The sequence below is a fragment of the Puntigrus tetrazona genome, chromosome 2 (assembly GCF_018831695.1).
Source record: "Puntigrus tetrazona isolate hp1 chromosome 2, ASM1883169v1, whole genome shotgun sequence".
In the NCBI taxonomy this organism is placed as follows: Eukaryota; Metazoa; Chordata; class Actinopteri; order Cypriniformes; family Cyprinidae; genus Puntigrus; species Puntigrus tetrazona.
This window is the reverse complement of record NC_056700.1, coordinates 10,007,787-10,034,779: the sequence shown is the minus strand read 5'-3', so window position 1 is coordinate 10,034,779 and position 26,993 is coordinate 10,007,787. Positions and strand designations below refer to the sequence as shown.

Below are 26,993 nucleotides of genomic sequence, written 5' to 3'. Positions count from 1 at the left end.
GTCAGAGCAGGGACTTTGACCAGAGCACTGCTCCCCATCACTTATCCTGCAGTAAATAATTAGTCCGCACAGTAAATAAATGGAAATGCAATGTTTACCTATGTGTGCCCTTTGCTCTGTGGTGGGGCTCGGACACTCGTTTCACAGGCTAGAGTAAGAGACAGAAGCTGCTCGACCCTGCTGTACCCTGCTGTAACACCAATGGAGATGTTAAAGGAGACGTAGATGACCTTGACCCTTTTAAACTACGATTCAAAAACTAATTCAAAAAAGTGTGTTTGTCAGGTACAGTTTAAATGGACCTCCTTGTGTAATGCATTGAGCAGAATGTCAGCTGCCCAGTAGATGGGGCTGTTCTGCTAAATCCATTTTAGTCCATTGAAGTTTTCCATTCGAAATCCATTGAACATTTTTCATTTGACTTTAATATTATATACATTTTTCAAGTGCATTATCATTTTCTTGCTTATTATGGAGGCCTGGTTATGCATCAGATTAAAAATAGGGAAGTGTGTTTTTATATTTTAAACCATCTCAATTTTTTATTGACATTTAGAATTTTTCAACTGTAATTATTTTTTCAATATTATTATTATTATTATTATTATTATACCATTAGTCTACTGCAGTTAAGTTTTGTCACTTACACCCAATAAGCAAGATATACCGTAAAGAACCGCAATGGACGTCCTTGTCATACAACCTGTTTCAGCCTGCTTGACACTGTTCCTATGGTCAATATTCCTTTGTACGGTTATCAGTAAAATTGACATGGATGTACAGAAATGTTGTTCGTGTACTGTTTGAAAGTTTGGGGTTGGTAAATGGTTAATGATTTTAAAAGAAATCACCAAGGCTGCATTTATTCAAAAACACAGTAAAAAAAACAATATTAATAAAATTGAAAATATCCTTTTCTGTTTTACATTATTTTAAAATATAATATATTTCAGTCTACAGTATCATGTATCAAAATTTATTTAAAATGCAATTAGAATGGAATAAAAATCACTTTTAACATCTTTTTTGAATAAAAATATTAATTTCTTTAAAAAAAAAATACTAACCCTGACACTTGAACATTTGGGGTGTTTTTTTTTCTTTAGGTTAACCTAACTTGTTTGTCTCCTTGCATTAGCTTAGCTGGCGTCCTCAGCTTTCGTAATAAGACCATCGAGAGAGTCTGTGCTGTGCATGCTGAGACGCAAACCCTGCCGACTGAGCTTAGAATTTCAAATGAGCTCTTTGTGCTTTTAACACTGTGGTTTGCATTCATAGACACGGAAGCAAATCCACGAACCGTGGTCTTTTTAAAGAGTGTCCTGTGATGCTGTTTTCAGTGTGTGGTTCTCAGGCTCTCTTTTCCCCTCCCTCTCTCCCTCTCTCCCTCCCTCTGCTGCATCCATGCCGCTAGCTCCCACGCTGATGATGTCACCAGCGACTCACGGCTGATCAGCATCCTTGGCTCCACCATAAGAGCCATTTTGTGTTAGGCTGAAGAAACACTGTCTCTCAGCGCATCCCCACATCCATTAACCCCTCCCTCGGCTTCCTGACGCACCACTGCGTACCAGGCCCTGCAAAAGCAGACTCCCTCAGTCTGATGGTCTTGCCAGGGGGGGGCTCCACCTGCATTGATGGTGCTGAGCTAGGGAGAGGCTGAGAGCCTACAGGAAAAAATAAAACAACTGGGTGAGGAAGGAGACGGCGGATGGAAGCAGATTTGATGGAATAACCCGCTGCTGTCCGCAATCTCAACAGGATATTGCCATCAGGAATCAGGTACGTGAGATCTTGATTGTTGTTTGCTTGATTTTGGTGTTTTGGAACCATTGTTTTTCACGTCTCTTATGAGAATATGGAGGGTGGTGCACTATGCCACTGTTGTCCTGTCCGGAAAGCCTAACAGGGGCTGTTGATACACAAAAGAGTAAAAAGAAAATGCAAAACGACAACGATCTTGAAGGAGATGTTATTCTTTTTAAAAAGAAAAAAACTGTATTCACAAAAAAGACTTATTCAAATTGATCTTGTACTAAGACGCCACTTTAGGGTTTATATACTATGAATATATTTATCAGTAGTGGTATTGAATATCAATAGCTATTTAATGTAAAATTTGCCTTATTCTGTCTTATTTACATGCATTGACAGACTGGCTATGTTGCTGAAGGATGCTGTTTATATTGGCAGGGTGAGGCCATGTCATGAAATCTGGGCCTTTTCATAATTCAGATGTTTTCATTCAGTTTCAAAGGCCAGATAGATTAAAAGGATGATTACAGAGGGAAAGCGTCATATATATATATATATATATATATATATATATATATATATATATATATATATATATATACTATATATATATATATATATATATATACTAATATTTAAGGATCAGGAAACGATTCGCTTATTTAGTATTATAAATTAGAAATTAATTTCTGCATATCTGCCTGTATTCTGCTCTGAACTAAAGATTCTGACAAAATATCGCCATAGTAACAGACGCGTCACACGTCTTTTAACCCAAAGTCTACCGCGACGCGACGCGCCGAAGCGTTCTGAGTTCTCTCTTATACGATGTAGCTGGATGACGACGGCGATATAAATGCGTAGATTTAGTTGATTATATTAGCAGCGTTAATGCGCGGCGCGACGCTGGCAGTGTATATATTGGGTGTTGCTGCCGCATCTCGGCATGTACGCAGAGGCAGACCTGAATATAAACAGCTGGTGTACATATTAACATACGATAACCTTGTTTAGTAGCTGTAGCTGATTTGCTTCAAAACCGCCGAAACACTTTCATTGCGTTTGTTTTGCCGGCTAAGCTAAAGCTGACGCGAACGCGCGTCCATCACAGCTGATTCATGACTGTAGAGGCTGACTGTCGGGGCAGCCATTTTCAGGACACTCTGAAGGCTGGATGTGATAAATAACATTTGCTCAATGCGCCGGTTTGTGTACAAACGTAACTATATATATATATATATATATATATATATATATATATATATATATATATATATATATATATATATATTTTTTTTTTGCTCGAAGGATGGCACCTAGCCCAGTCTTTTTCTGGAGAGAGATAGTGTATAAGCAAATGTTGCGCATATTGATCAAGCTAGCCCGTATTTATTTTTAATTCTGAATATTTCACTATGCGTGGGTATCTCTTATGAAGTTGCACATACAAAAATTGGGAAAAATAATCAAAATATAGAGAGATAGAGAGAATTCATTATTATATTAATTGTTGCATAGCTCTTTTAATGTCTATTGTCTATTTTTCATTTTATTTCTAAATTATTTTTATTCCACGTGCCAGCTAAAGCACATTTCAGGACTTTTTAGAATTTAATCCATCATTATGATTAAAATCATTATTTTTTTTAATGTATTACCCACGGTAGGACAGTTGCCAGGTTATGGTGAATGTCATAGTCTTCTGTACAGAGCTGTTAAAATAAATATCACTGACTGAGGGTTTGTTTTTAAGGTGTTTCACAGCATGCAGGCCATTGTAACAGACTATTTGCAATTACCATATTTATAAATAATCATCGTGATGTATAATGAAACATAAATCATATAATGAAACACTAATCATTACAAAGCATCTCAGGGGCAAGGACAATGTAAATGTACTTATTTATTCATTAATGAAATAATATCACTTATATAAATTTAGTAAGTATATTACAAACAAGAAAAATTTGTGTTGTTTGGCATAATTGGTCATTTTTCAGCAGTTTAATGTTGTGCCTAGTTTTGGATTATTTATCTGAGCTTTTAATTTGGTATCGTGAAGATCAAGTATCTATAATATGAGTAATATTAGTGTCCTATATGAGGTTCACAGAAGCACATTATCATCACCCTTTTTATTACGAGATCATTCTTTTGTTGTGAGATTGTCATGTTGCACAAATGGAATAGGGAGAGATTTGTACAGTAGACTTGATACAATAATAGTTTTTAATTATAAAATATTTAAAATAGAAAAGTTTGTATTCTCACAGATATCAATTATCAAGATATTTAGTAGTATTGCCACTGATACCAAAGGTGTTCACCTGCTTGCCTTGAACAGGCCTGAATTTTGCTGACTGACTGAGCTTGCTGGTGGATTCTGATTTGAACGAGCAGTTTGCTTGTTCTTTTAATAAATCAGCACTTATGAATCCTAAGCCTGTTTTTAGAGGTTATGAGTTCACATAGCCGTATCTGGTGTACAGTAATCTACCGAATGTGATAAAAGTCCTGATGAGTCATGGTCTGGATCTCAGAGAGCTCCATTACCTAAATTAGATTATCAGTGGCGTAACTTAGCCAGTACGATATCTCCTGAACAGATTTATGGGGATTTTTTTTTAATTATCTCGTGTGAAGTGATTTGCTAAGGTACTAAATCTAAAGTGTAGGCCTTAACACATTTTTAGCCTTATTTTGCAGAAGAAGCCTTGTATCGTAAAGCCTTCTTCACGTCAATCTATATTAAAGTGACATGCGCATACATTCTTTTGAGATTTCAACATATACAGTAGCACGTCAGTGTTTGTTTCTACAGGTGGCAGGCGGCCTCTGATTCCTGGCTCGGCTCCGTCGCATCAGATCCTGTGCAGTAGCAGAGCCCCAGCACTCAGACACCATGGCAGGAGCCTCGGTGAAAGTAGCCGTGAGGGTCCGTCCCTTCAATTCACGAGAGATGGGGAAAGACAGCAAATGCATCATCCAGATGTCGGGCAACACAACCAGTGAGTGCTCTTTCAAAACACGCACATTTTCACTTACTGTCAGTGGTTATTCGAATTCAGCTGAATAAGAGGCGATTGTCACTGTGCTGTAGGAATTATTTATGACTGTAATGAAATATTTATTCCCATGGTCCCTCATCAGCACCCCCATGAGAGAGAATATTAGTGCATCTCTAGGCTTACAGGTTTGAAAATGTCAAAGAGGTCATCCTTTAGTTTTGAGAAAACTAAATAATACATTTGTTGACTTCAGATTTACTGTACATTGGTTCTCAAAACAAGTCACACTATAAAATGATGTGCATTAATGTTGTTTTGCATTAATCTGTCAAAACAAATATATGAGCAGCAGAATCACGTTTCGCTATAAGAGATGGAGACAAAAAAATAACAATATAATCTCATTTTCAGAATTTCGTTTAATCAATATGTTTTTAATAATAAAAAAATGGACAGTGTATATTTTTATCGCGGGTAAATTTTAATTTCACGTGCCATTAGCAAAAGGTTTGGGCATGTTCAGAAACAAAGTTCATTTAATGTCAAGAATTCTGTGGCATGTCAAGCCCCCATTTCTAGAGCAGCTCCAAAAACTGTAAACTGCCCCGTTGTTCTGCCTGCAGCGTGAGTGGGAAAACAGAGTCAGCTGATGCGGAGTGTGAGGTCAGACACACTGCACGGCTTTGTGCTGCTGAGAGGATGCAGGGAGGTTCATGACCTCATTCCCAGAACCCAGGGGATGGCATGATTCACGCTTCCTTAGACTCATTTGTCCTGAAACGTGCCTATGTATGCGTACATTGCCTTATGGTATATTAACAGTGCAGAAAAGGCTGTTTTGATGACTATATCAAGATGACATTTTTGTCTTTTTTGAACAATGCTTTTGTGAATAAATGAACGTACATTCATGTCTTCATTTAATTTATAAATGGTATATAGTTTATGATTAGAATTAAATAGAATTAAACAGGGTTTTTTTGTCTCTTTATGCTTACCAAGACTGCATTTGATGAAAAGCACAGTAGAGCAATAACATTGTAATTTAACTGAACTGTTTTCTAGTTTAGTATATTTTAAAATGTAAGTTATTCCTGTGGTGACAGGATTAGAGCTGGGCCAGAAGTCTTGACGATCACTGTCAGACGATTCTTCAGAATCATTTTGTTATGCTGATTTGATGCTCCATTTGTCATTATTATCATAAATGCTGAAAAAAGTATTTTTTAGGGTTATTTATTAAAGTTGTTAAGAACAGTATTTATTTTGTAGAAGAAATGTTTTGTACTGTTATAAATGCCTATACAATCGTCTTTAATCAGTTCAGTATGGCCTTGTTGAATGAAACTGTAAAATTCTTATTAAAATAATCTTATTTAAATATATCTTATTAAATGCAATGTTATGAATTACATAAATGCATGAATAGTGCAGTTATTCTGTTTTCATCATGAAGTTTTTAGTATCATCTTTCACAAAGAATGGGTTCAGGTCTGAACATTGAATAAAGGATGGAAATAGCTTTATAAAGGTTGTTGTTTTCTTCTTTAGATTGTCGATTTTATTCTTACACGTTCTCTTTGGTTTCTAGCAATTCTAAACCCAAAACAGCCAAAGGAGAGCAAAAGCTTCAATTTCGACTATTCGTATTGGTCCCATACAACGGTGAGTTTCTTGATATTAACTGGTGAATCTGTCTTTATGCAACTCACTGCTGCTATTTTTAATTCTTCTGTGATCACGATGGCTCTTATTGAGACATTTATGATGATTTACTTTTGTGCTTTGTGCATTTCTGTCTTCAACAGCCAGAAGATGTGAACTATGCATGCCAAAAGCAGGTTTATAAAGACATAGGGGAGGAAATGCTTCTGCACGCTTTTGAGGGATACAACGTCTGTATTTTTGCCTATGGGCAAACTGGGGCTGGAAAGTCATATACCATGATGGGCAAGCAGGAGAAAGACCAAGAAGGCATCATCCCATTGGTAGTACACTATAATATAATATAATAAAAACTAGATGCTGCCAAGTTGGAGGTGACACATTTTTAATGCTGAATCTGTCTGTGACAGCTATGTGAGGACCTGTTTACCAAGATCAGTGACAATAATGACAACAGCATGTCATACTCGGTCGAGGTAAGAGCAGCACCTTGAATCATAAATTGCATTCTTACCACAGAATCAGTATATATCAAGTGAAATGTTGTTTCATTCAGGTCAGTTACATGGAGATCTACTGTGAGCGCGTGAGGGACCTTCTCAACCCAAAGAACAAGGGGAATCTACGTGTACGAGAGCATCCTCTGATGGGACCGTATGTGGAGGACCTATCAAAACTGGCCGTTACTTCCTACAATGACATACAGGACCTGATGGACTCTGGAAACAAAGCAAGGTGAAACTAATTTATGAATACAGATGAGCTTAGCCTGTTGAAGCACACTACCATTCAATGGTTTGGGGTTGATCAAATGTTTTAAATGCTTTATAAAGTCTTTGAAATTGACTTTTGAACAATAGCAGCTGAACAATATGTATCTCTGCACATCATTTTTCTGTAACGTGGAAGAAACTGCAGGGCAATTGTATTTATCTGTGTTGTAAATGAAGCATAGATTTACATATTTATGTATGTAAATGAACCCGAATCATTAAACACTGCATCGCTTTCCTGTTATCAGGACTGTGGCAGCCACTAACATGAATGAGACCAGCAGCCGCTCCCATGCTGTGTTCAACATCATCTTCACACAGAAACGACATGATAGTGACACAGACAACACGTCTGAAAAGGTACCGCATTCTCTCTTGCGGCCAGACCTCCACGTTTGACATTGTTTAGTATTGTACTATATGAGGAAAAAGTAACCACATCTTCAGAAATAGACCACAATGCAAAACTAGGTGAGACTCTCTGCAGTTCAAACATCTCTGATGGATGCTGGCAGTTTGACAGTTGCTGAAGTTGCTGGTATGTGCATTAGAGCGCTTTACCGTTCTTAGACACAACATTTCCATTTGCAAACAGGTCAGCAAAATCAGCTTGGTAGACTTGGCTGGGAGTGAAAGGGCTGATTCTACTGGAGCTAAAGGCACTAGACTCAAGGTGGGTCACTTTGAGTTCAACAGAGTTACATGACAGTTTGTCATTTCAGATGCGTGCATCATTTAAATGTGCGTGCTTTGTACCTTTTCTAGGAAGGAGCCAATATCAACAAATCTTTAACAACACTAGGGAAAGTTATCTCTGCGCTGGCTGAAATAGTAAGCGTTCTTTCGATTGAAATAAAAAGTATTTTTAAAAGAAATTTAAAAAAGGGTAAATAATTAAAGAAAAATGTATTTATATATTCTATTGTTTTATAGGACTCAGCACCAAATAAGGTAAGGATCTGTTTAATTGTTCTTTGATTATCAAGCATTTATAGCTTCGACAATTGACACGGCTTCTCTTCTTCCGACAGAACAAGAAGAAGAAGAAAGTTGAGAGCTTTATTCCATACAGAGATTCAGTTTTGACATGGCTGCTGAGGGAAAACCTCGGTATGGGTTTTTTTGAACCATGCACATACTTTCTTAACAATAAACATTTGTCGCCATCACATGAAACATTGCATATTATGGTCAATGTGGTCTGTTTAACTGTGGCATGATGGCAAAACATGAAAAAGATTCCTATAGGTCACAGTGTTTTTCATTTATCAGGAGGAAACTCACGCACAGCTATGGTAGCAGCTCTGAGCCCTGCTGATATTAACTATGATGAGACGCTCAGCACTCTCAGGTAAGAACCAATCCCTGTATATTAGAGTAATAGTCTAGGATCACGTAACACTAAAAAAGGTATGTTGGTATGTTAAACGTACACTACCAGTCAAAAGTTTGGAAACAGTCAGATAATATATATTATACTACAAATATTGCAAATTTTACTTTTGACTAGTAGTGTATATAGTGAAATGAAAACTCTGTCATTAATTATCCACCGTCATGTTGGTCCAAACCAGACCATTGTTCATCTTTAAAACACAAATCAAGATGTTTTTTGATTAAATGTAAGAGCTCGCATAGACAGCAACTACCACGTTCAAGGCCCAGAAAGGAATTAACGACAGGAATAGTTATGCATTACTGACATTTTATCCATGTCTTTAGATATCATTAACCTCAGCAGGTGATGTTGGGAATGCTGGACTATTTGGGAAATTTGAATACTATTATGGATTGTTAATAGCAATATTATTGTCACAGGTATGCTGACCGAGCTAAGCAGATCCGCTGCAACGCCGTCATCAACGAAGACCCCAACAACCGCCTGGTGCGTGAGCTGAAGGAGGAGGTGGCACGTCTGAAGGATCTCCTCTATGCTCAGGGTCTTGGAGACATCATTGAGAGTAAGTCACCTGTGATGCACTTCCAGCTGAGGAGCTACAATGTTTCACTCTGCTTAAAATAACAGATTTCCTCTCAGATTCAAATGCTGTGAAGAGACTTATCCTATCCTAAGCATTCTCTGCACTGATATTATCAGAAACCAGTGGGTCAGACTGTTCTAGGAATGTGTTTGAAGGACTTGTCTTCTTTCTCTGTTTTTCTCAGCATATCGGGCACAGGCTCCTGGAATATCTGCTCTCAAATGTGTGTATTTTGACACCATAAATGCTTCACAGCTTATGAAAACTCAGGGGTCGGCAACTTTTGTTTTTGTTTTTCTTTTACATGAAATGTAGTTTTTTTTATTTATTTACATTAAATTTTATATTACAAATCATCATAGCAGCTTTATATTTATAATAAAACCTTATTGTTTTAAAAACAAAAAAGTGCCAAAGTGTGTCAGCCGTGAAGCACTGTGAACAGGACTGTGTAATTCACAAGACAGGATTTATTTAGGTGACTCACTATTGCGTGGATCAGTTTTTGGTTTGATACATCATGATTTTTCTAATTTTTTGGCTTAAGCGGTGAGCATTCAATAATCTTTTATTAGAATTGTTCCTGTCACATATCAACATTCACTCTCCAGAGCCTATTTTTACTCATATTTACTTGAGTGATGATTTTGGAATCTGACTTCAAAATTTTAAAATAAAGAGTTAAAGAATATTACATTTTATAACAATCATACAGTAGATCCTCTATCCTTTTTGTGTGTGTGTCAATTTTTGACCTTCTCCAATGTTGCCGACCCCTGTGATGGCCAAAGCAAGAATCTATGGACCACCAAAGTCTATGCTGTGCGGTTTCAACTAATCAGTTTAAATAAAACTAATTAGTCTGACAGGCAACGCTATTATTGGACTCTGCTGCTTTGATGGTCCAAAGGTGCTCTAGAGGTTTTGCCTCAATGTGAAGCACAGGCATGTGGTCATCCATGCGGTCTGTGTAGTCACAGATCAGCATTACATTGAGTGTTCAGTTCATCTCCATGCTCATTATCTCAAGCATGGTCCAATGAATTTGAGGCATGAGGGAAAAATCCATTAATAGTAAAAAAAATTGCCAGTCTAATTTGCTTGAAAAATAAAAACACACAATAGCGTCCTCAAATTGATGTCTTATTTTGCACTGCGCCCTGCAGCTTTATAACCTTTTTAATTAGCTTTATCGGCTTGGTTTGACACTTTCTACTCTTCCTCCTTCCCCTTCTTTTCTTTTTCCATGGTTTTCCTTTTCTCTTACCAAAACTTTTTCCTTTGACTCTCCAACCTGTCGTTCCTACGTGTTGCCCAGACTTGACCAATTACAAGACTAATCTCAATAGCATCCAGGCTATCAATCAAAGGGGTGATTTCTCCACAGTGACCCATGCCATGACAGGGATGAGCCCCTCGCCCTCACTCTCTGTCCTGTCCAGCCGAGCTGGCTCCATCAGCAGCCTGCATGACCGGATCATGTTCAGCCCGGGAAGCGAGGAAGCCATTGAGAGGCTGAAGGTGAGAGAGAGGACGATGGGATGGATGGTTTGATAAATGAATAAGGACCAGTGCTGATCGTTTTAATGTCGACCTCTTTTACAATTAGGAAACTGAGAAGATAATCGCAGAACTCAATGAAACTTGGGAAGAGAAGCTTCGTCGCACTGAAGCCATTAGAATGGAAAGGTTGGAGACCCTGGAGAGGGCTTTTATCTTGAAATGTGTCTGAAATTCATGTTTTGTACTTTATTTGTTAAACATATCACTTTTCTTTAGGGAGGCGCTTTTGGCTGAAATGGGTGTGGCGATGAGGGAAGATGGAGGAACTGTTGGAGTCTTTTCGCCGAAGAAGGTTAGAAGATTAAATATGTTATCTAAAAGGAAGGTTGGGAAGTCATATGCTTCGATCAAAAACACTTCCTTATGATTTGACTGTTTCAGACACCTCACCTGGTCAACCTCAATGAAGATCCACTGATGTCTGAATGCTTGTTGTACTACATTAAAGATGGAATCACGAAGTAAGAATGTTGATTATCCTAATAATGGAGGTTGATTACCATCATAATCGAATTTTCAATACTTTTTTTGTATTTTTTAGAATTTTCATTTGTTTCACTTCCTGCTGACAAATAGCCTTTATATATTCCTGCAGGGTCGGTCGCGAGGATGCCAGCAGTCGGCAGGACATTGTCCTGAGCGGCCACTTCATTAAAGACGAACACTGTATCTTCACAAGTACTACAAATGCGTTAGGAGAGGGTACAGTTATTCTGGAGCCCTGCGAGGAAGCAGAGACTTACGTCAATGGGAAGAGGGTGACAGAGCCCACTATTCTAAGATCTGGTAACTCTTCAGTTTCCAGGCTAAAAACAAGCCCAGTCTGTTTTTTTTTGATGCCTGTAAGATGTTTTGACCCTGTCTGTTATCTGCCTTAGGTAATCGTATTATTATGGGCAAGAGCCACGTGTTCCGTTTCAATGACCCTGAGCAAGCACGACAAGAGAGGGAGAGGACCCCATGTGCAGACACACCTGTCGAGCCAGTGGACTGGGCCTTTGCCCAAAGAGAACTACTGGAAAAACAAGGCATTGATATGAAACAAGAGATGGAGCAGAGGTACAGTAGCACTTCTGTCACCAGCTCTCTTGTGGTCCTAAACAAGCAAAAATTTTGATCTAGATATGTGGAGCTGAGGGAGGTGGAGGGTTTTAGAAGAATTGCTTATTATCTAGGTTTTGCGCCTTCATTCTTACAGGTTACAGGAGCTGGAGGACCAGTATCGCAAGGAAAGAGAAGAAGCAAGCAACCTTCTGGAACAGCAGAGACTGGTAAGCCATGTTAGATTAGTAAGAGCTTAATTAACTTTTAAGTAGTAAAAACACGACGAAGCTTGCAGTGAAACCAAATTTCACACTGATTTTTTGTTTAGGACTATGAGAGTAAGCTGGAAGCTCTTCAGAAGCAAGTTGACTCCAGGTATTATCCAGAAACCACAGAAGAAGAGGAGGAACCAGAAGAGGAAGGTGCGTAATTCAGTTTAAACCACATCAACCGCATAATCACATTGTCACATGACTTCAAAAACATGAAGTATTTAGTTATTTCCTACACGTTTCGTCTGAAATGGGTTCATATTTTGGTCCTGCAGTGCCATGGACAAAGCGAGAGACAGAACTGGCCCTCTGGGCTTTCCGGAAATGGCGATTCTATCAGTTCACATCTCTCAGAGACCTGCTCTGGGGAAATGCAATTTTCCTCAAGGAGGCTAATGCTATTAGCGTGGAGCTTAAGAAAAAGGTACTCTAAAATAATTTTAGGTCAGTCTTATGATTGTATATGCTTAATGAGTAAGATAAATTATTTCCCTTTTTCTCTGCAGGTTCAGTTTCAGTTTGTGCTACTAACGGACACACTGTACTCCCCACTGCCTCCTGACCTCCTGCCCCCCAGCATAGCCAAAGACAGGGAGAAAAGGCTGTTCCCTCGCACCATTGTAGCAGTAGAGGTACAGGACCAGAAAAATGGTGCCACACACTATTGGACCCTGGAGAAACTCAGGTACAGCGAGATTAAACATACACAATATGCAAATAATGACCACAAAAAGGATCTAGCCCTAAATTATGGATCAGGAATTATAGCTCAGCTATTTTCATAATAGTGGTGCTTTTGTAGTAATTATCTACGTTTTATGACAAGCGCCACTTAAACATGAAAAAATGCTGCTTTGATATAATATGAATATCTGTCTCTCAAGCTGCATTGATCAATTTCAGTAAATTAATTGTTTTGTGTAAATGCTCACCAACCAATTCATCAACCCTCATTGTTTTTCACAGCAAAATAATTCTGCTCTGATTAAATTATATGTGTGTGTGTTAAAAAGACATTGATCTATTAAAAATCTGTTGCATACTTTTTGTTTGTAACTACTGTTACAATTATTTCAAATGAGTAGCTTGACTATAGTCAACTACTACTTTAAATTATGTTTAGCATGTAACTTGTTTACAGCCTGAACACTAATTTCAAGCCAGATATGTGCCGTAAAATGAACAAGATCACTTTTTTTACTCTTATCAATGCTTAAGCTCTTGAATAATGGCTTACATTACAGTCATGAACCATTATTTGGCATTGCTAATCAAAGGCAGGTGGTATAAGGGGGACGTTTATTCTCATTGTGCAGAAACAAACATTGTAGGACATGTAGAATGAATCATGAGTATTTTTGCTGTTTTCCTAGAAGATAAATATTATCCACTTTAAATGCATGTAGCTGCTAAAGGTTAATTTCACCCTTTAGGAGCAGACCAGCATATTGATGATCTCAAAAGTAATAGGTTCAATCTAATGGGGTTTAATGCATGTTAGCCGACCTATTTATTTTTGGTTTATGCTTAAAAAGTGTGCATGTGAAAGAACATTACAGATAACAGTACTTGATGCATTACTGTTGTCTCTGCAGACAAAGACTGGATTTGATGAGAGAAATGTATGACCGAGCAGCAGAGGTGCCTAGTACTGCAGTCGAGGACTGTGATCATATGATGTCCGGTGGTGACCCTTTCTATGACCGCTTTCCATGGTTCCGTCTGGTTGGTCGGTGAGTAAATGATCAGTCAAGTTTGTATGCTTTAAAGTGCTAAATGGATGCTGGTATTCCCACTGTACATGACTGGAAACTGCCTATGATTTGCGTTGTGCTTTTAATGAGGATTCCTTCACTTTTGAGTTGAATGGTGAGCTATGTGCAGCCTTCGTTCAATGAGCTTTGCACAAATTTTTCAGTAATCAGAAACTTCAAACGCTAAAGCTAAGCTTGAGCACTCCTCACCGAGCACACTAGAGGATCATTAGCCGAACACAAATTCGGAGGCTCATGGCTGGGTTTATGCTGACATATTGTACATGTGAACGAGTGTGTGCAACAGCGTGTGTGCTTGTGGTGTTGTACTAACCCAGTTCCCGTGTTTTCGGCTGCACCAGCACTCCCATTCTCAACACGTGCATGAGCGAGCGCATGAGTGACCTTACCCTCTCCCCCACCCTCTCCGACCCCGACTCTGATATAACCGAGCTCGCCGATGAGCGGCATTATGGGAAAGTCGAGGAGGAGGAGTTGGATGACCTGGACGATGAGATCTTTATGGAGGACCCTGGCTCAGAGCTTGGGAGAGAGGAGGAGGAGGAGGAGGATGGTGTAGGGGAGCACTGCCCAGGTGTCAGCGATGGCCAGGACCCCTTTTACGACCGCTGGCCTCTGTTCAGTTTAGTGGGAAGGTTGGTGAGGTTTCAGGAGCATGCTGGCAGAGGAAACTAGCTCTTTCACACTGAGACAAAGACGACAGGGTCTGTTACTAGAACTTCCTAACAGGGCACCAAATATAGAAAAATCATCAGTTTGGTCATTTCTTAAATAGAATGTCATGGTTTCAGGTAAAATACATGTTTATGGTAGTATATATATATATATATATATATATATATATATATATATATATATATATATATATATTAATAATTATATAATAACAATTACCTCCATATTTTCTTCTAGTAAATTTCTTGCATATCATTTATTATTACTCTCAATAAGAACAAAAAGAATTCTACATTTTTAATTAGTAAATAAATGTGAATGCCATTCTATTATGAATTCTATTCTATGAAAATATGATAAAATATATTCAAATATAATACATGTAGTGCATATATTACATGTAGTAATACATAGTAAACTATTAATTTCTATTGTTATTATTTGGTTTTCAACAAAAAATCAGTACTGTTGTATAATGTCTGCATAAATCTAATCAAATTTGGTACATTCAGCAATAATAATAATACAAATGTACATTTTAGTATGTATACGATAATTATAGTCTGGCTGGCAGGGTTTGACTTTGAAAGTGAGAAACTCTTTACTTGATGTAAAAGCAGTTTTAATGCCCGTTTCTGTTTTTTATATGTGTTTTAGTTAGACAACAAACATTTTACCATTTTTATGCTTTGATAAGTGCTGCATACAATTTTGAAAGGTACAATTTCCGTGCTATCTGAGGTTTTCAGTAACTGAATGAAAGGAAAACAAACAAAAAGAATAGCAATGTCAAAATACTGACTGTGAATGCAGTAGATAACTGGTGACAGATCCCTTATGCATTAGACATTTGAAGACATTTGAACATGGGTGGCTCTACAGGACAAAATTAATAGCGTTGCAAATGGCAATCACGTCAGCTCTGCCCTGTTTTGAAAGATACAGCATTGTATGGTAGTATAATACATTTTTTGTCTGGTCTTCTCCGAAACTGAATTAGCATCCTCTGCAAAATTCTGTTGTTTCTGTGAGTAGTATAAATCAGTCGATTGTTTTGTCTGAAAAGCTACAGCGCTCAAGATGAAAGAGCTGGTTTCGACTACAGCAGTCTCAATCAGGCATGCCAGAACTAAAATTTGTACCACAGTTTTGGATTGGCTCCCACACTCTCACTTCCCTGCGCACATGCAACATACAAGATTTGTGACGTGTGTTGACTTTGATTTATCTTTAAGTTGATGGGGGTCAAATTCATGTATGTTAATGTCATTTATAATTTTTGCTTTCCAGTTTGCATCTGGCCCAGCAAGCCAAATTTGGAGTTTTTTTCACTAAACATTTTGTTTATCTGAGCATGCTGTATTTGCTCCTCACCAATCTTGTCGAAAGCTCCTCCCCTCTGGCCACACCTCCTGCCACTCTTGAACCCTGCCTGTCAAGCTTTGTCCAGGAACACATTGGGATCAAGAGGGCAGATCTGAATTGAATGAATGTATTTGTTTGAATGTAGACAAGATGTAGGACAATCTGTCACCAAACTTACCTGTATTCGATATTTATTCAATGTCTAGGTCAGGGAATTCATAGACACATATCTGAGACATGGAATTTGAATTAAACCTTCAATCAGTTACTGAAACATCAATTTAAATCAGATGTGTGACAATGCATTTCCATATCTTTACCTATGTTCATGGCTTGATCATTTTAGACCAGTCAGTAACAAGTTATAGTGAAAAATAGCTTGAGGTGCAGTTCTCTTCTAAAAGCATGTTCTTGAAACACTTTCACCAACCACCACAGAGACCAAAATACTTGCTATCATCACTTTCTGTATCATTTTATGATAATGGAGGCTCTAATAGAGTATTCACAGATGAACCACAGACTTTTTGGTTTTCACTGGAGCAGCTTCTTGTTTGGTTGCTTTTTTGTGTCTGATGTTGTGTTGTCTAGTGGCAGTGTGGCTGAGTTGATCTTCACTGACATTTCCCCATTTAAACTTCTTTTTCCATTAATGTTGACTCTTTTTTCTTCTTTTTTTTCACCCCATTAACTATCTCAAATCCCTGTCCTTCCTTTGGCTCTCCTCCTTTTTTCCATCATCCTCTCCTTCTTCTCCCATAGGGCATTTGTGTATCTGAGTAATCTGCTGTACCCTGTGCCATTAGTGCACCGTGTGGCTATTGTAAGTGAGAAAGGAGAGGTCAAGGGGTTCCTCCGTGTGGCAGTACAAGCCATATCAGGTTAGTTCATCTTCAGGATGCTTTCACAAACCTATTTTGAGCAGATTACAGAGCCAACCTGGATGGTGCATAACTTTACATTGATTATTTTCACTTTACATAAAGTATTGTTTGATATTTTAGTATAGGATAGTATAGGAGTACCACAAGGCTCAGTATTCAAACCAATTATGTTTTCATATTTCATTGTTAAATTTTCTAGTTTTTTTTACGAGTGAAATATATGTATGCATTTCTCTCCTTCATTCCTTTTCTAAATGTGTTTAGAATAGTTTTGTGCAAGCTTAAATATGATTAAATCTAAAATTGTTGCCATAATGTTTAATTTCTTGTGACAGCTGATGAAGAGGCTCCTGATTATGGCTCGGGTGTGAGACAATCAGGAACCGCCAAGATCTCATTTGAGGATCAACAGTTTGAGAAGGTTGGTTTTTTCACTCATTTCATTTAATCGTTACAGTTATTATGTCAGAAGTTAAGTTGGGCTTTTTAGGTATTAAATTGTTTTTGTAGAATGTAAGACACCATCAAGAATAGTTTTTATTTCTGCCCAGTTCCAGACGGAAACATGCACTGGTGGGATGTCTCACACAAACACATCTCAAGAGGAGCTACGCATTGTAGAGGGAGAAGGACAAAACTCAGAGATGAGCCTCAGTGCTGATGAGGTCAACAACAACACTTGTGCAGGTAATACAGTAAAAAAATAAACATTACTGGTGGCCTTATTTATTTATTCATAATTGACTGATTTTGCACAATACGTTATTATGCATGCCAGAACACAAAATAATTTGCCTAGTAATGCTGTGATATTTTTACTACTAAAATAGTTGTATTTGTATTCTAATCCGATCTCTTTTCTAATGCATTGCTGCATCTAGCCTCTCCTGATGTTCCTAACAGTCCTCTGAAGGGTCTGGAATGTCCTCTTGATGTGACTCAGGAAAAATCACTCCAGCATTTGAAAATCGGCAGCAACTTCACCTTCAGGGTCACAGTGCTTCAGGCCTCTAGCATCTCTGCTGAGTATGCAGATATCTTCTGCCAGTTCAAGTGAGTAGATGTTTATTCATAGATTTGTCAGGATGGACTTTCGATAAAAACTGTGCTGTACATCTGAAACTCATCCAGTATGCTCAAAAGGAATCTGAAGCAGTCTCATCTCAGTTGTCCTGTGTCTTTTTTCAGCTTCATTCACAGGCATGACGAGGCATTTTCCACTGAGCCATTAAAGAATACGGGCCGAGGGCCTCCACTGGGCTTCTACCATGTACAAAATGTAATCAACCTTTGTGACATTTACTAATGAGGTAATTCAACCATGCTTAAGATGTTAAATCAAACATAAATAATTTGTGCGGTTTGCTACTATTACAGATATCCGTGGAGGTCACCAAGTCTTTTGTGGAATACATCAAGAGTCAGCCAATTGTTTTTGAGGTGTTCGGCCACTACCAGAAACAGCCTTTCCCACCTCTCTGTAAGGACTTAATTAGGTGGGTACTTTTTTTTATATTTATGATTATTATGCTTATTAGTTGTCTACAATGTCAAATAAAATGTTCCTTTTCTATAGTTCATTACGTCCAACAAGAAGGCAGTTCCCTAGAGTGATGCCTTTGTCAAAGCCAGGTGAGGAGATGTTTTTGTCTCATTTCTTGACCAGTACATACAGTGCTTGTGGTCTGTTAGTGTCTGAACTCTGCCTCTTTACCCCCCCCAGTGCCTGCCACTAAACTGAACACACTGACACACTCAACCGCTGGCCCCTGTCACTGCAAATATGACCTTATGGCATTCTTTGAGATCTGTGAGCTGGAGGCCAACGGAGAGTGAGTATCTGATAAACACATTGTGGTATATCAGTTCCTAGTAAGTTACTCATTGAAGCCTGTATGTATGGCAGGTTATTCATATATAATGTAACCCTTGTACTTGTTTGTGTACTTTTTTTAGCTACATCCCAGCTGTTGTTGATCACAGGGGTGGAATGCCCTGCCACGGTACCTTCCTGTTGCACCAGGTAAACATGAATCTATCTGTCCCTATCAACGTTGGTGATTGGTGGTGATGGACTTTAGTGGTTGCTAAGATCTTAATATTTTCTAGAAGCCGTGATACATTTTTTTTAGAATTCTTTGATAAATTTGTTAAAAAAAGTCTCTACCATTACTTTTGTAACATTATAAATAACTTTACTGTCACTTTTGGTTACTTTAATATTTCATTTCGGAATAAATGTAAATTGAGATTGGATTTTGGAATTTCTCATTTGACATATTTCCCGCAGGGCATTCAAAGAAGAATTACAGTGACTATTGCCCATGAAACTGGCAATGATATTGAGTGGAAAGAGGTTAAAGAACTCGTCATAGGTTAGTGCTATTTTTTTTTTTCTTTTAGAGAATTGTTCAGTCAGAATCTTTGTCTTCTATCGCATTACGTGCTTACTGGCATAGAGGACAAATGGTGGTGTTATAGCAAATGTTCAGTCAGAGTTTCAGATGACTCCGCATTTCTTCTGTTCTTTTTTTTTTAAGGCGTATCCGTAACACACCCGAGGCGGATGAAACTATAATCGACCCCAACATCCTGTCCCTCAACATCCTGTCTTCAGGCTACATACGACCATCTTATGATGACAGGTACACCACTGATCCTTCCTCTAGTACCTCTCAATAACAGATAAAAAAGCTGTTTTTGCCATTTGCAGTATGACTGCTCTACAACATGAGTCATAACAAAATAGCAATGTTATCAATAACAAAATATTTGAATTACACGAATTAGATGTATTCCGATTTTTTACCCTGGACAACAAACCAGTTATAAATTGCTTGGGTATATTTGGGTATACAATAGCCAACAATACATTGTACGGCTCAGGTCAAAAGTTTTCTTTTATGCAAAAATCATTAGAATATTAAGTAAAGATCATGTTCCATGAAGATATTTTGTACATTTAGCAAATAATAGTATAAAGAAAATTCCTAAATGTATACAGTTGTATTATGTATATATGTATATAATGTCAATTAATTAGTATGTATTAATTAATCAGTTACTCTTGATATTGACAATACTAAAACCTAATTCACGTAGATGTATTGAAATGTTATTCTATTCATAATATTTAAATTATTTAATGACATAATTGCAATTAGTAAGTTAACAACATTTTAATTTACTAACATGGTAGTTTCTTTATTCTGTCCTGTCAGAGTGTCATTGGGAATTGACCATAGGTATGTTTTTTCTTTAAGCATACAAATTTTTAAATGAATGAATGAATGAATTTGTTATTGTCGTTGTTGTAACCTACATTTTCAAACAAATAAAGTAAAAAATATAAGCAGTGATATGATTCTCAAAGCTGTTTGCAACTTTTCAGGACATTTTACCGCTTTGAGGCCGCATGGGACAGCTCCATGCACAACTCTCTCCTGCTGAATCGTGTCACTCCATATGGAGAGAAAATCTACATCACCCTCTCTGCCTATCTTGAGGTGAGAGAGACGCTTTCAATCTAAAGTAATCAGATTATGACATATTATTAATGTGGGAGATGTTGGAACTAATCAGAAGCAGTATAAACCAAATAGTTAACTAAATAATCCTTAGTTTGAATTTGGTTATATTATGTTTAGATGGAGAACTGCACTCAGCCCACTGTCATCACTAAGGACTTTTGCATGGTGTTCTACTCAAGAGATGCTAAACTTCCTGCGTCACGTTCCATTCGAAACCTTTTCAGCACAGGTGCTTTTAGACCTTCTGAGAGGTGAGAAAAATTTGCTGGACTCTTAAGTAAACTGATTTTGAGTTAATCAGTGCACTGTTTTTAATCTTTAATATTCAGGACTTCATATCTAAAAATGTGAACTATCATTGTAATTGGTTTGCCTTTCGTGTCTCAGTAACCGTGTGACTGGAGTGTATGAATTAAGCCTTTGCCATTTGGCTGACATTGGAAGCCCTGGTAAGCTATTGTGTACAAATTCAAATACTTATCACAGAAATATGCATATTTAACCCAGTTTTTTTATTCATTTTGCTGCTTTGCCATGATGGTGCAGGTATGCAAAGGAGGCGCAGACGGGTGCTGGACACCTCGGTGGCATATGTGCGAGGAGAGGAGAACCTTGCGGGTTGGAGGCCCCGCAGCGACAGTCTCATCCTGGACCACCAGTGGGAGCTGGAGAAACTTAGCCTTCTACAAGAGGTAAACTATGGTCCATCTGAATGTTTAAGGGCTTTTATTCTTGGCTATCAAGTAAATGATTGTGAGGTGTTTGCTTACAGGTGGAGAAGACCAGGCATTACCTTCTGCTGAGAGAGAAGCTGGAAGCATCTCTGCTGCTGGGACAGGACTCTTTCTGTGGCAAAGACCTGATGGACTCACCTAAGGCCTCCAGCCCCTTGATCAACCCAGTAGTGAGCCTTGGTCTGGACAGTCCCAACGAGAGGCAGAGGGAGCTGGCTGCCAAGGTGGATGTTGCCACTTTATATCCACATGACATGGCACTGATTGCCTATTCCAACCAAGTCCAGCTTGACAAAACCAAACAAAATATAATAAATATACAGCAAAAAAACATGTGTGTAAATACAGCATGTTGCAACAAACCCAGACAATAAACTCATGCCACGTTATATTTATGACATACCGACACTAGTATGTCATAAATACAATGTCCAAATGATTTTTAATGGTCCATTGTAGAAAGATTTTACCTGTTGTGGCATGGTGCAACAGAATTGTTGCATTCAGTGTAGACATGGTGTAAAAATATCCTCAAGAAAAGATAAATTTACTTGTTTTTGGATAAGGTATCTTTAATCATTTAATTAATTTTGATTTGTACTTAATGTATAAATAACATTTTTATTTGACACAAAATAACAAAGTAAGAAAGAAAAAGCCAATTGGGTAGGCAAATTAAAATGAATTCAGGATGTATTCTTGTAGGTTTGTTTTACACAGTTGTTTTTGAAATGATATTAGTTATATAATTATATAAGTTATATTAAATAAGAATATGCAGTTTTGTTAAAGAATACCACAAGGCTCAATTTTTAGACCTATTTTGTTTTCTTCTTTATTTATTTTTTTACTTACAATAAACTCTAAAAAAATTCATTCTAAAAAAACTATTCATATGCCTTAATTGTTTGTAATGCCAACACTAATAAAGAAAAACAAATAAACAAAATTAAACTTTTTCATTTCAATTAAAAAAAAGTCATGCTGTTTCAAATCATACTGTTCATGTCCCTATGTTTTTAAAACATGTGTAAAGTTGAAAACCACTCCTCTAAAGTGCTACTATATTTTCTATATGTTTTTTTCTCTTTTCAGTGTGTGCGACTGCTCATGCACACCTTCAACAGGCAGTACAGCCAGGTGAGCAGCAGTCTCAGTGAGAGCAAGGTGAGCCTTTACTGCCCTAGTGTCCGTCCAGACCTTGCCTCATTCTCTTGCCCATGCAGACCAGATATTTCTCCAGCTCTCTATTTTTATTATGTCATATTTAGTGTTTTTCTTTTAGCCATCAAAAAAATCTTCAATTCACTTCTCTCATTCACTCATTTAGAGTAGAGCAGCATGATTAGTGTAATAGATGCTTTAAGGGTAAGCATGGCATTTTCTGGAATATGATGAATGAGACACTTGTAATGCGTTGCCAGCTTTATCATATGGTGGTGCTCTTTTTTTTTAGCTATCGGAGATGTCTGCATCACTTTTAAGAGACAGTTCCTCTTCTCCTCTGAGCACTTTAACACCCTCCTCCACCTGTCCGTCACTGGTGGATGGTCACTATGGCAGTCCAGACCTCAGGTCAGTTTATTTTCAACACAAAACACAAAGGTTCGATAACAATATGATAAATACAATAACAACATGATTAATGCTACTTCTCTAGAATCACCCTGTATTGTGTTCAGTCTCAGAACACCTCAAATACTTTACAACTAACAGGATTTTTCATGTTTGATGTGATTTTACAGAGGTGCTGAAGCAAACTCTGGTGCCTCCAGTCCTGATCTCGACCCCTTTAGCCCTATAGAGAGAAAACCCAGGAGCTGCAACTTTATCCCCAACATCCAGGAGATACGTGTCAGGTAGCGTATCAATAAGCTTTTTTGTAGGCAGGTGCTTGAAGGTTTTATATAACATTGCATCCACACCACTAGGTGTCAGTATAACATTCAAGAGCGCTGTTTAAAATCTCTGTCCTTAAGATGTTAAACATTACATGTATCCTGTTGTTTATGACCTTGTAAATAATACAGCATGTATCTACTCTTTCCCTGACTACAGCCCCATTGTGTCAAAGAAAGGCTACCTACACTTTCTCGAGCCACACACCAGTGGCTGGGTGAAGCGCTACATCGTTGTGCGGCGGCCTTATGTCTATCTGTACCGCAGCGAGAGAGACTGCGTGGAGAGAGCCGTCATCAACCTGTCCTCTGCTCAGGTGGAGTACAGTGAAGATCAGCATACCATGCTGAGGGTGAGGCCATTTATTTATACCTCATTCAATGACACATTACATGAATCCTGAGGAAAGAGTTCTGCTAGCAGTAGTTGTCCACTGCTTTTGTTAACCCATGTGATGTTTGATTTCCAGGCTCCTAACACATTTGCTGTGTGCACCGAGCACCGCAACATTCTCCTCCAAGCAACCAATGACAAAGAAATGCATGACTGGCTGTACGCATTCAACCCACTTTTGGCAGGAACTATCAGGTACTTAAAATAAAAGAACGATTTCATTTTATTTCAGTATATAATCACACAAAAACTGGAGTCCAGTTTGATTTTATTATTATTATTATTATTTTATATATTTCATCGCATAGTACACTGCCTGTCTCACTAGCTAGTTAGCTAACATATAGTTTTAATTTAAATAATTTAATTAAAATAAAGCTGATATAAAAAAATATATAAGTATTAGAAAAAGTTTTTTTAGAAAAAGCTCTGCGCTTTATGGTTCGTTTTGGTTCATTGGTTCATCACTGAACTCAAATAAATCAGCACATTTTCACTATTGAACATTTTATTGAGTTTTATATCATATAGTTCAAGATAACTCAAATTAAAACTAAAATTGAAATGAAAATATAAAAATAAAAGCTGATACAAAATAAAAAATATATAAATATGTTATAGTATAAATAATACTTAAATATCACAAATATTGTATAGTCATCTGCCTAATTCTATTAACAATTTAAACTAAAATAATACACTGGGCCTTTAACTGGTCATGATGAAAGATATTGCTAAATTTTTCCTAATCTCTCTCTCTTCCCACAGGTCTAAGCTTTCCAGGAGAAAATCAGGACAGATGAGGATGTGAAAGTGTTTTTTCTCTGGCTGAAACAACAGATAGCTAACAGGCCGTTGTGATGTAATTAGGTCATGTGATCATAAGTGCCCTATCCCCATGTCATCACAGCTGCCTCTTGCCTGCCCATCCCAGCATTCCCCTCTCAGTCTGTCCATGCCAGCCACAGACTGTGGGCCTGGCTTCACAGAGTGTGTGTGTGTTTATGTGTGTGTGTGTCAGGCCATATTTAGTGTAAATTTACAACATTGAAATATATTCAGCACTTCCCGCTAACATAGCTAAAAGCTAGAATGGCAAAACAGCATCTTAGACACGGCCCTACTCTTAGTTCATTTGTAAATGCGACTCAGTGCTCTGTTTGTGTATGTGCTTCTGCAGAGTAGATGTCAAGTGCTTTTACCTCGGCTTCAGTAGTTGCCTCTTGGTTTTGATCTGTCACGATCATTGTGCTTTATGAAAGGATGCAGAGCTTATATCGAGGTCACCTTTTATGCAGTGGGCGACAGAAGATTGCAATGGATTTTAGTCTTGAAAAAAAAAAAGAGGTAAATGTGCGTTATTTCGACAAAAATCAGCATTGGAAAAGTACAAAACGTCTACCATACAGAAGTTTATTTTGTGTTTTTATTGTCATCTGTAATGTCTTTTTTACATTACATCTTTACGTTTACTTATTTATTAAGCGTTGTATGTTTTATAAACATAATTTATTAAGAGGTCACTATTTGTAGTGTGCTACGAAATAATTTTTCACCTTGCACTTTTGATAATGAGCTTTATTTAGCAGGTTCATTTTGGTTCATTTGCACAAGAGCTGTGCTGCTACGAGAATCAGCTTCTTTAATCTTACTTTATTTACAACTTTTTATTATTTGCACGCAAAATGTATAGAGCTGTGATGCTAAATGACTGGATACCGATATACCGAACGCACTAACGTTAGATTTGATTTCGGTTAAATCACGTATTTCAAATAACATCATGCAGAAAGTTTGTGTCCTCATTTGTAACTGCTACGTTCAGCTCATCTCAGCCTTACATGTTATAATATATCGACTATCTGTATTCAGGTCTCTTACACAGTGTTTCCTAGTGAAGCAGCAATAAGATCAAGTCTTGTAAGAGAAGATCTGATTCGTTCCAATATATAACTAAAATTCTGATAGCTTTTACCAAATTTTTCGTGATCGCCAATATAGTGATATTTATTTATCTTAGCTGAGCGGTTCATTATGTATCAGTTATGATATACACCTGGTTTTTGCTCCACCCTTTGCCTTGTAACTATGAAGACGGCGTATACTAAGTATGAAAAACTTACATAGAGGTATTACCTGAGGCCGTGTTTGAATCTCTCGTTTGGCTTGGTTTAAGCTCATGCTATTGGTCAGTCAGCCATTTAGCGTGTTGCTGTTACAGATACAGGATTGCTGTTTTGTGCCATGGGCCAGCCAACCCAAAGAGCACAATCGTAGCAGCAACATCTATTGAGAAAGTAACCGAGAGAGTTCAGCAGGTCTCGTCTTTATCTCTCAAAATTGTTTCTTCATAAACAGCAGCATAAGTATGCCTTGATAAATGGAATATGGATCTAAAATGTAAATTAGAGACAGATATTTAGGTTTTGGACAACGTTGACAGTCATACAGTACCTCCCAGTGCCCTGATGTTTTTTATCCATTCCTGTCTTTGATAATGCTATGTATATGATAGCATGCTGTACATACTTATTCAGCTTTTAAATGAAATGTATGAAATGTATCTCATTTACCTCCATACAGTATAAGAGTAGCATTTACATAAAGGTAATAGATTCGGTTGTATTATTTTAAAGGATCACAGTGGACTTTTTGAGCATGTGGTGTTCGCATTAACACGGTGCCCTGAAAATGAAGCATTCAACAGGACTTTGTCAACATACATATATTGCAGACAAACAAGATTTTTAAGGTTTGTAGTTGATAATGTGTCTCTCTTTTTCTCTCTTTCACTCTCAGTCAATCCTTTGTGTTACCACGTCTTTCCGAGCATCATTTCAAATAAACATCCATCCAAATATGGCAAATTAAAAAAAAGAAGGAACTCAATATAAACTAAGTGTACCTACTGTAATTGCTTCAATACTTCTGTTGATTTGCTCTGTATATAAACCCAAGTGTGGCCTAGCACACGGCTGTAACCACTTTATACCATAATGAATGGGCTGTAGTGTACTCAGTGCTCAAGTTCTTTGAGTGTTGGACCTGTGTCTTCTAATGTCTGTGGACACTTAACACTTTGTCAGGTGTGAAATAAATGTGAAATATGCGCAACGTTGCTTGAGTCTGAACTTTTTTTTTTTCTAAGTCAGAGGTAGCCAAACTTTTTAAATGGCCAAAACTAGAACCAAAAATTTTATTCCATTAGAGGCCATTTGCTTCATGTACAGTAAATGCTGCATTACATCTAAGTTACCGTATATTAAGTATTTAAAAAAAAAAATTGCAGGCCAACTTTGGCTTTTGTTGAATTAAAAGTATATTTTAATAGAATATCTATACTCAAAACTCAAATGAAATAATGCCAATGAAATAATGTCTTGAAAACATCCAGTTTTGGCATCTCTGATCTAAATGTCATTGATAAAGTCATTTAAGATGTGAATAAATCTGACAAAAAAAAGCATTTTAGTCAAAAACTACTACCTGCTACCTTGATCACTGAGGTCACTGATTTTGGCATTTCTAAATGATCTATGTATGATACACTTTAAATATGATAACTTGCATCATTTAAGGAAAAAAAAAGCTACTTATTCTAAAATGACATGCTTATTCACTTACGATATTTCTAACTTTCTCAAAGTAATACATTCGCATTTTATCATGGAAT

At 37.4% G+C, this 26,993-nt stretch overlaps 1 protein-coding gene across 10 annotated transcripts; it reads left to right on the top strand.

Moving 5' to 3' along the window:
• Nucleotides 1–1,481: 1,481 nt before the first annotated feature.
• kif1ab (kinesin family member 1Ab) lies at nucleotides 1,482–26,434 on the top strand. 10 transcript variants are annotated; one of them, XM_043264090.1, is made up of 49 exons: nucleotides 1,482–1,782; nucleotides 4,580–4,766; nucleotides 6,358–6,431; nucleotides 6,575–6,754; nucleotides 6,842–6,907; nucleotides 6,988–7,166; nucleotides 7,453–7,564; nucleotides 7,800–7,877; nucleotides 7,970–8,035; nucleotides 8,138–8,155; nucleotides 8,236–8,314; nucleotides 8,477–8,555; nucleotides 9,023–9,165; nucleotides 9,371–9,409; nucleotides 10,574–10,707; nucleotides 10,796–10,875; nucleotides 10,966–11,041; nucleotides 11,131–11,210; nucleotides 11,345–11,535; nucleotides 11,628–11,808; nucleotides 11,948–12,020; nucleotides 12,122–12,215; nucleotides 12,341–12,489; nucleotides 12,572–12,750; nucleotides 13,661–13,798; nucleotides 14,182–14,475; nucleotides 16,643–16,761; nucleotides 17,100–17,185; nucleotides 17,316–17,451; nucleotides 17,646–17,817; nucleotides 17,953–18,043; nucleotides 18,142–18,260; nucleotides 18,341–18,396; nucleotides 18,488–18,596; nucleotides 18,721–18,787; nucleotides 19,055–19,140; nucleotides 19,305–19,409; nucleotides 19,986–20,009; nucleotides 20,156–20,270; nucleotides 20,412–20,545; nucleotides 20,682–20,743; nucleotides 20,841–20,986; nucleotides 21,067–21,252; nucleotides 22,124–22,195; nucleotides 22,485–22,603; nucleotides 22,774–22,887; nucleotides 23,087–23,279; nucleotides 23,397–23,515; nucleotides 24,089–26,434. In XM_043264090.1, exons 2-49 carry the CDS (start codon nucleotides 4,661–4,663, stop codon nucleotides 24,129–24,131), a joined length of 5,361 nt encoding a protein of 1,786 aa, XP_043120025.1. In that variant the 5' UTR covers nucleotides 1,482–1,782; nucleotides 4,580–4,660; the 3' UTR covers nucleotides 24,132–26,434. The 10 variants fall into 10 exon arrangements, with proteins under 10 accessions (XP_043120025.1, XP_043120015.1, XP_043119999.1 ...); XM_043264080.1 differs by lacking the exon at nucleotides 9,371–9,409 and having other exon boundaries at nucleotides 10,505–10,707; nucleotides 22,124–22,168; XM_043264064.1 differs by lacking the exon at nucleotides 9,371–9,409 and having other exon boundaries at nucleotides 10,505–10,707.
• The last annotated feature ends 559 nt before the right edge of the window (nucleotides 26,435–26,993 follow it).

Excerpts from the sequence above, each read along its gene's own strand:
- kif1ab (XM_043264064.1), top strand. The coding sequence starts at position 4,661 with ATGGCAGGAGCCTCGGTGAAAGTAGCCGTGAGGGTCCGTCCCTTCAAT. Across the intron at positions 16,762-17,099 it reads GGCAGTACAAGCCATATCAG|CTGATGAAGAGGCTCCTGAT; the intron begins GTTAGTTCATCT and ends TTCTTGTGACAG. Across the intron at positions 18,261-18,340 it reads CTCTGTAAGGACTTAATTAG|TTCATTACGTCCAACAAGAA; the intron begins GTGGGTACTTTT and ends CCTTTTCTATAG.